Below are 9,285 nucleotides of genomic sequence, written 5' to 3'. Positions count from 1 at the left end.
CATGAGTCAGTTTATGTAAAGCCCAAGGAAACTACATTTGGGTGGAGTGAGAAGAATCTTGACATATGTGAAAGCTACAACACATTATGGACTCCTTTATGAGTGCAGCAAAACTATGGATGTTCTTGGATATACACATGCAGATTGGGCAGGTAGTTCTTATGATAAAAGATCTACTAGTGGCTATGCTTTCACATTGGGAAGTGTAGTGGGTGAGTTGGAGTAGCAAAAAGCAGCCCACAATTACTTTATCTAGCACAGAGGCAAAGTATAGAGGAGAAGCTATGGCTGCATGATTGTGAGGTGGTATGGTTGAAAAAGCTACTCAAAGATTTGGGACAGCAATGTTATGGGAAAGTTGTCATATATTGTGACAACGCGAGCAGCATACAATTGGCAAGCAATCAAATTCTAACTTTATACCTACTCATTCGACAAAATGTTGAATGAATCTAAGAATGGAAAGAATGATCAGAGGATGGAAAGAACAATCCTACAAAATAAAAGAATGAAACTACCACCACAAAAATAGGTAGCTACCAAAATAGCAAGAATAAGACAAACTTAATGAATTCAGTCACATGCCAAGACTGTGATCTAGATACTCAAAGGTAAAAGCCAATAAAATACGAATCAACAAGCAAATAAATAAACGTATTGAATTCAATACGATTGGCAACCTTAAACACTCAAAAGATTTTTGATTGACACTTATGACATCATCACATTTACTATGATTGCATTTCATAAAAATGCTAAATGAAAAATACAAATAGAAATTCCCTAGCCATTGGATCATGCAAGACGTTAACCAAGGTACTTGAAAAAGTCCAGGGCAGAAATGAAATTTTGATTATATACACTTTTCTTTTATTCTGCCCCTCCCATCGATAAACAACTAATTGATAGTTGGGTGTAACCGAAACCAGGGATTATATACACTTTTCTTTTATTCTACCCCTCCCATCGATAAACAACTAATTGATAGTTGGGTGTAACCGAAACCAGGGATCCTTGTTTCCCCGTTCTCGAGTCGATGGTTGTTGCGATGTAGTATCCGACTGCCAAAGTCATCCAAGTTTCTAACCCTCCAAATAGTCTGGCTAGACTAAATATGTCTATCTAGACATATTCATTCATTCAAGCAGGCACTAATTAATGAATACATTAAGCTTTAAGCCTTATACACTAAAGTTTAAACCTTGTACATTAAAAAATTATTTTACTCCAAAAAAATTACAATGGACGTCTCATGGATTTTCTCTCTTTGCGTCGTTTTTAGTTGTCACCGTCTCTCTCAATGTCTCTCTGTCTGTCTGTCTCTCTCTATCTCTCGGTCGTGAGGGTGCGTCGTTTTTAGGCGGAGCTGACATCATTCATCTCTTGTCCTTCTCTCTCTCTCTCTCTCTCTCTCTCTCTCTCTCTCTCTCGCGCGCGCGCGCACGGGGCTATTGCTCAGCTTGAAAATGCGACGCACTAGGCTTTTATAGCTTGCATCCAAAGTCTCCAGAATGCGAACATACGGATCTATTTTTAAAAAAAAGTAATGTCACCTCACCTCACCTTCACTTAGACATGAATTCAAAACCTTCACTTAGACATGAATTCAAAACCTTACAAAAAATCAAAACTGACCTTAGGTTCTAATTAATACCGCCCAAACATTGGGCACCCATATTTGGCAAAAGTCAGGACCAAAAACACACGTAATTCTGAGTTTTTTTTTGGGAAAATTAATATTGCTAATCCCACCAGCAGCAGGAGAGGAAGCGATGGCTGGCGTTCTCGCTCAATTGAGGCGCTTCTACCTTGCTGTGTACAACTGGGTCGTTTTCGTTAGCTGGTGAGGTCTTGCATTTCTTTACAGCTTTCTTGCCTTCTGATTAACCGGTCTAAGTGCTGTACTGTTTGTGTTTATCGTTTATGCTTCCATGTTTAATATATCCGCCAGGGTATTTAGGTTTTTGTTTTTGGGGAGATTATGTATTTAGTATGTAGTGATAGACATAGACATCGATCATGTCCAGGGGGTTTAGCGACAGGGCTCGAACCCGGGTCCATATCCCGGCAGAGCCTGGGCCGGAGCGAGGCAGGCACACGTTGTCAAGCCAGTCAAGCGTATCGTGTCTTCATCAGATCATCATGAGAGAGCTCTTTATGGACGGTTGGGTGATGCCCTCTGATGGGGGGCACGTCTTTTGGCCTCTCTGAGAAATTCACATTCACCACCAAATTACACTTCCACTGACTAAGTAGAGTTTTTAACCCACTCTGGGCCTAGCATGCTAGCTGCAAGATCCTGAGATGCATCTTTTCATAAGAATTTTTTTTGCAGGTTTCAGGTGCTGTACTATGCTGTGCAGACACTGAGGACATCTGGATATGCAGCTGTGTATGATGCCGTTGAGAAACCCTTGCAATTCGCCCAAAGTGCAGCTGTTTTGGAGGTTAGTGTTTCACCTTCTCTTGAGAGCTAATTCATCCAAATTGATTGCATTAATTTCTCCCAAAGTTTGCTGATGATTTTTTCCTTCTTCCCTTGCTGCATATGAATCGGGGTGTAAAGATTTTCAATGGTCTTGTGGGTAAGGTTTCTTGATTTTTTAGCAATGTACTGTCATGTCAGTCTCATTCTCATTCCATGTTTTTGTGTTGAGTTAGACATACTCCCAAAACAGTTTTGCAGGCTGCATGCATTTGTCTGGGTTGTTGCTTTGACTTCTTCCACATACCTGAAGTTACTGCTCTTTATCTTCCAATTGCAGGCATCGTAAGGTCCCCGGTCTCAGCAACTTTGCCACAGATTGGATCTCGCCTTTACGTCACTTGGGCTGTCTTATGGAGCTTTCCAGAGGTGTGTAAGATCTCTTTGAATACACTCTGCAGCTGTACAAAGCTCTAGTATCTGCAAGCTCTTGCTTATACTGAAATGCTATGCTCAAGCAGACACGAACCAGCCCACTTGTCACTTCTTTGGTATTGAGCTGGTCTATTACAGAGGTATGCTCCCTTTTTAGTGTGCATGTGCAGCTTGAAAACATGGGTTGATCTTGAAAAGAACAATTTACTTAATTTAAACAACGTACTATTTAAACATGATGTTTGTGTGTCCAACACCATCCGACGATGTTCGACTTGTGTCATTTGGTGTTCTTTCGATCCCAGTCTGCACATTTTCATGGGCTTGTGAGGGCAAAAGGACAGAAGGACTAGATATAACCAGATATACGAGAGATAAGAGTAAAACCACACAGCATGAAATATGTGAGTGAATATATATAAAAGGGTGAGTGTAGATATGTACAAGAGCCCTCATATGAGAGGTAACTCTGAGCAGAAAGAAGACCAGTGCGGAAGCAGAGAAGACGTCGGAGCCGAAGCACGGCCGATGACGAAGGCTCGCGTCGATGTGAGGCAAAGCACTCCAAGGTGATAGTGTCAACGGAAAAAGATGACGATGATGGTGGTGCAGTCTCTGATGACATGGGTGTTGCGTACGTGAAGCAGAGAGGGCTACCGTCCTGAGTGGTGCAAGCTCTGGTAACATGGGTGCTCCATACCTAAAGCAGAGAGGGCTACTGTCCCAAGGGCTGTGCCAAAACGCACAAGATATGCTGAAGGTAAGCACGGATGTGAGCCCTGATGTAAGGCTGAGATAAATGCTGATATAAGCCTTGAGGTAAGCCTGAAGTAAGCGCAGATGTGGGCTGATGTAAAGCGTTGATGTATGCTGCAACAAAACGCAAATGATTGCTGAAGCAAAGCGCTGATGTCTGCTGAACCAAAACGCAGATGTAAGCTGATGTATAAATGCTGATGTATGCTGTCATGACCCTGTGAAAATGGAACAGCACAAGTGTGGGCATGGTGGTTGCTGAGCAAAATAAATATTAAATGATTCATATTTGGGGTGCCCGGACAAAGAGAATAATGTGTGGACATCTTCAGGTGTGAAGGGGGACCAAGAACGTTAATATTTTAAATGTTCTAACCATGGGTGGCCCCTAGGCCTAAGTGGCCCTTAGGAACTTTAATACATATTAAAGTAAGGGCCTTAGGATATTTTTGGAGGGAGGAAACTCCACTTTTGGTACATGCCTCCCTCATCCCTTTCTGGTGAAATAACTAACAGCCAGCTATTGGTCCTCTTACGCTTTTTGTTTGGAGGACAGTCTACCACAATAAATGGCGTTGTCCGGCACCGGTAGCTCTGTTTTGATGCCTCTCTTGCTTTTTGGAAAAACGTGCAAGAAACCTGCGTGTCATGACCCTATGAAAATGGAACAACACAAGTGTGGGCATGGTGGTTGCTGAGCAAAATAAATATTAAATGATTCGTATTTGGGGTGCCCGGACAAAGAGAATGATGTGTGGTGTCACGGCCCTGTGAAAATGGAACAGCACAAGTGTGGGCATGGTGGTCGCAGAGTTAGAATATTGAATGATTCACATGGGGGGTGCCCGGACAGAGTTATAGATGTGTGGACATCCCTAGGTGTGAAGGGGGGAACTAGAACATTAAATTTTAATGTTTATTAAAGTTGCCCCTAGGCCTTAGTGGCCCCTAGGGACTTTTAAAGTTTGGGGCCCTAGGGATTATTTTGGGGAGGAGGGCCACTCCACTTTTGGAGTGTGTGCTTCTCTCTCCTCCCTCTCTCTCTTCTTTTTGGGAAAAGGAGTCGTGGAGCTTTCATGCGCTTGTGTACATGCGTGGAAAAGCTGAAGAAAACTCTGGTCGACTGCTGAGGGGAGCTGTTGCTGAAATCTGTGTGCAGGCCGTACAGCAGCCGTACAGCAGCCGTACAGTGCTGTACAAACAGCAGGTACTGCTGTGGACAGGCGGCGCAGATAACCAGAGAGGGTACAGAGCTGTGGGACAGAGACAGGCGGCTGCAGCTGCTGAATTCAGGCTGTACGACTGCAAGTACAGTTCTGTACTTTTTGCAGGTACACTGTACGGCCAGTTCTGGTGCAAGTACAGGTGCTGGGCAACACTGTTGCAGACGGCGCAGGCGACCAGCAGCACATCAGCAGGCGGCTACTTCTGGTTTTCTGTAGAAACAGTCCGTACAGTCAAGTACAAAGCAAGTACAGTCAAGTACAAGCAAGTACGGTCAAGTACATACAAGTACAGTGCTGTTTTTCAGATCTGTACATTCAAAGACAGCATAGAAGTGAACACAAGGAGGAGGGTACAGACAAGGACGTGCATGCGTGTGAAGTAGGGTTGTGGAAACAAGTGCCTGCAAGTACAGATTGGTACCGTTGCTTTCTCAAGTGCTGTTTCACGAGTTGATTTTGGGTAAGCTCCTCATCTGTTCATCTATCTCTCTTTCTACTGCTTGATGTCTGTTGCAGATATGAGCTATCTGGCCCCTTGTGAGAGGAGGGGTATGGTAGATTGACAAGGGTTGAGACAGAGTTTGGACAGTACATGTATGTATGAGCTGAGATGTTGTATCATGCACTTGAGTTATGCCAGATGTATGCTCATGGCTGCCCTGCTTAGTGGTCTTGGCTGATCAGAGGGAGGCACAGTGTGTTATTGTGGAACACAGATCTGTTTGCATAGATCCTCTGTGCTAAGAGGGAATTGTGGGCTGTCAGATTGGACATACAGGTGTCATGTCTTGGCTGATTTTTGTTGTACTCAGCCATTCATATTTTTGGAATTGAATAAAGAAATACCGCAAGGGGCGCCAAGCTTTGGGGCCAGCAGGTGTCGCTTTGTTTTCAGATTTGGGCACTCCAGCTCCAATCTGTTTTGTTTTCACATCTAGACTACAAGTGGATGGGTGATTGCTAGTCTACCGCACTCTGGTTTCTATCAGAGGCCGGTTTCATGTGGACATCTCCAGGTGTGAAGGGGGACCAAGAACATTAATATTATTAATGTTTGAATCATGGGTGGCCCCTAGGAAACTTTAATAAACATTAAAGTTTGGGCCTAGGATATTTTTGGAGAGAGAGGCAACTCCACTTTTGGAGTTACACGCCTCTCTCATCTCTCTCTCTCTTGCTTTTGGAAGAACGTGCAAGCAAGCTGCGTGGAAGAGGAGAAGCTGGTCGATTGGTTTTGCTGTGAAGAGTGCAGGCTGTATTGAATATCGCCGGCCATACAGACCACGTGGCTGCAGGCCGTACAGTCAGGCGGTTGCAGTACTATTGGTTATTGGCTCAGGCGGCGTTTGCAGGTACAATCAGCAGGCTGAAAACAATATAGACAGTACTGTACGGATAGAGCAGGTGGCTGCAGTTCCGTACAGCCAGTACAGGTGGCGTTTACTGTACGATAGCTGGTATAGTTTGCTGGGCATCTTCTGATTCAGGCGGCGCAGGCGACGAGAGTCTAGTCAGCAGGCGGGCAGATTCAGGTGACTGTTGGTACAGTCCTGTACAGACAGGTACAGACAAGTACTGTTGGCCTGTACGGACAGGTACAGGTAGAAACAGTACTATTCAGTCTTGAACATTATCAGGTGTTGAATCTCCATCTGCAGCAGACAGTGCTTTATTAGAGCATATTTGGTGCATCAGTCAGGTGGTTGCAGAGAGGAAAGTACAGACAGTCTTTCTCAAGTGCAGACTGGTACGATCGGTCTCACAAGTGCAGAACCACGCATTGAATTGGTAAGCTCTGAACTTGTCCATCTTTCTTTCTTTCCATTGGTTTATGTCTGCTGCAGACTTGTGTTATCTGGCCCCTTGTGAGAGGAGGGGTATGGCAGATTGAAAGGGTGGAAACAGAGATTGGACAGTGGATGTATATGTGAACTGAATTGTGGAACCATGTACATGGGATATGCCAGATGTGTGCTCAAGGCTGCCCTGCTGAATGGTCTTGGCTGATCAGAGGGAAACAGATCTGTGTGTGAATCCTCTGTGCTAAGAGGTCTTGTGGGCTGCCAGATTGGACATACATGTGTATTCTCCTGGCTGGTTTTGTTGTACTCAGTTTTACACCACTTTGAATTTGAATAAAGAAATACTGAAAGGGGCGCCAAGCTTTGGGGCCAACAGGTGTCGTTCTCATTTCAGTTTTGGGGCACTCTAGCTCCAATTAAATTTGTTTTTATATTTGGACTACAAGTGGAAGGGTGACTGCTAGTCTACCGCACTTTGGTTTCTACCAGAGGCCGGTTTCAAGGTTCCGTTGCCGGGACCTATCATCAACTTTCTTAAGGGGGTGAGCTCGTGGTTGACTCGAGGAAAGACATCGCTGAAAAATTCAGCAACATGTCTGATACAGAAGACGAATATTTTTATCATGAAGAGGAAGAGCAAGAGACCTCTCCTGAGAGAAATGAACCTGAGGATATTCTTGCAGGAGAACAGTCTGTAGATGATGAGCAATATGAGGATGTAACACAGCCAGAAGATATGCCTAGTAAAGAGGAAGATGATGCTCAGTTTAAAAATCGTTTGGCCGGCGTAATGGATGTGTTTATGCAGCTCACACAAAGTGAGAAGTTTGCTGAATTTATGAGATCCCGTTCTGAGCCTGAAAAGAAGAAGAAGAAGGTGCGTTCTAAGAACCTTCCTCAGCGTCATAGTGGTGCCTTCCCACAGGATCCATCTTTTGGACAGTTTTCGAACATGCAACATGCTTTTGGTGCTAACTCTCAGAGTTCCTTCTTCGGACAGAAGCTCCATCAGAAGCTGCAATCAACTGCAGTATCAGCAAATGGTTGATCGTGGGCTGCACCCTACAAAAAGCAGTCCCCCCTTTATCTTTAAGATCGTTTTCTTACATTTCTCTAACAAGCAGTGAACCCCTTGTAAACCAATCTATCAGCTCTATCCTCCTCTGTAAACCATTTCCCACAGGAAGGCAGCAGTCTGCCAAGCAATTGGCTGGAATCCTTCTTGGGAGTGCGTTTAGAAGTGCCTTGCTGCCACTTAGTGCTAGAGTGTGCTCTCCATTATCCTTACTCCTTGAGCTCTTTGAATGAACATTTTGGCAGCACTAACAATAGTGTTTTCTTTGTTAGTTGATCCGCTATTCGTTCTTTGGCATGAGGGAAGCCTTTGGAATCTCTCCCCACTGGATTCAGTGGTTAAGGTATGAAATTTTACCAGTTATTCTCAAAAGATCTGAGTCTTTTAAGGTAATGTAGAGTTTAAGGTGGAAGTTTAATTAATGATTCTTTCTGTTGCAGGTATAGCACATTCTATGTCTTGTATCCAACTGGCATAACAAGTGAAGTTGGCCTTATTTACCTTTCACTTCCATACGTCAAGGTAAGCTATTAAAGCCTTTTCCTGATCACTTCCTTGTTGCAGCTGCCTCTCTATTAAGATCACATCCAGTTCTTAACTGCCATTGATGCTACCCAGGTTTCTGAAGAGTACTGTATCAGAATGCCAAACAAATTGAATTTTGCATTCGATAACTACTTCGCTAGCCTTGCCACACTGGCCACTTATGTCCCTGGTATGTGACTTTTTGTGTTCTCTCTTTTTTTTTTTTTTTGGTTTGGGTATTGCGAGAAGGTTTTTAAACCCCACACCTTATGGTGTAGGAAGAGGGGGGGTGTAGGGTATTGAACCCACACACCAGCTTCCGAAGCCAAAGCTTTACCACTGGCCTCGCCCCTTTGTTGTCTCTATTTCTACAGCCTTAAGTAGTGAAAGATTGAAGTTGTGGTTAATTTAAAGCCCACACGACGCATTGCATTTTTGTTTACAGGAAGCCCTTATATGTACACTTACATGGTAGGCCAAAGAAGCAAAGCTTTGGCAAAAGCGAAAAAGAGTGATTAGTTTTTTACCTTACATGAGGAGTATTTTGATCGTGTCTTCAAATGACATTATACATTAAAGCTGTGCTAGTGGTGTTCTGGCTATGGGTGAGGTGAAATCATTCGTTATAGGCTTGTCCTATGGATGCTTTTAGAGGTAGGCTTGCTGTCTTGAAAATCTGGGTTTTTGTTATTGTTAGCTTGCAAGTACTTTGCTCAGGCCTGAAGATTGGGCAAAAAGCAAGAGTAAATCGCACATTTATGTGGAGCATCTGTGGCTAACCTCATTTTTTGCTTTGGAGATGTAGTGCAATTCCTCATTTAGCAATATCTTGAGCAAGAGGATAAGTTTTAGAGAGAAGGCTTTTTCGTGTGGCTTAATCTTTACTATAAAATGTTACTTCTCAGCTGTAACATGGGAGATTTAAAGGGAGTCTCAAGAATGAAAGTACTTTTAAGGTTAGCTTTTCAAAGAATACCTTTAATGTGCTTAAACTCGAAGAATTGACTTCAAATTCTGAACAATAAACTAAATCTGTAACTA

At 43.5% G+C, this 9,285-nt stretch overlaps 1 protein-coding gene across 1 annotated transcript; it reads left to right on the top strand.

The window, feature by feature from the left end:
• Positions 1–1,686: 1,686 nt before the first annotated feature.
• On the top strand, positions 1,687–9,012 carry LOC147631546 (very-long-chain (3R)-3-hydroxyacyl-CoA dehydratase PASTICCINO 2A-like). Its single transcript, XM_086808059.1, has 9 exons — positions 1,687–1,843; positions 2,336–2,447; positions 2,567–2,585; positions 2,766–2,854; positions 2,947–3,000; positions 7,992–8,062; positions 8,160–8,241; positions 8,338–8,434; positions 8,690–9,012. Exons 1-9 carry the CDS (start codon positions 1,773–1,775, stop codon positions 8,761–8,763), a joined length of 669 nt encoding a protein of 222 aa, XP_086664185.1. The 5' UTR covers positions 1,687–1,772; the 3' UTR covers positions 8,764–9,012.
• Positions 9,013–9,285: the final 273 nt, after the last annotated feature.

The sequence above is a fragment of the Cibotium barometz genome, chromosome 14, assembly GCF_041138505.1.
Source record: "Cibotium barometz isolate CiBa-2024 chromosome 14, ASM4113850v1, whole genome shotgun sequence".
Lineage (NCBI taxonomy): Eukaryota > Viridiplantae > Streptophyta > Polypodiopsida > Cyatheales > Cibotiaceae > Cibotium > Cibotium barometz.
Note: the sequence above shows the minus strand (reverse complement) of the source record. Positions and strands in the feature narration are given on the sequence as shown.

Coding starts and splice junctions, on each gene's coding strand:
- LOC147631546 (XM_086808059.1), top strand. CDS start 1,773: ATGGCTGGCGTTCTCGCTCAATTGAGGCGCTTCTACCTTGCTGTGTAC. Junction 2,855..2,946: donor TCTTATGGAGCTTTCCAGAG/GTGTGTAAGATC, acceptor ATGCTCAAGCAG/ACACGAACCAGCCCACTTGT. Junction 8,435..8,689: donor ACTGGCCACTTATGTCCCTG/GTATGTGACTTT, acceptor TTTTGTTTACAG/GAAGCCCTTATATGTACACT.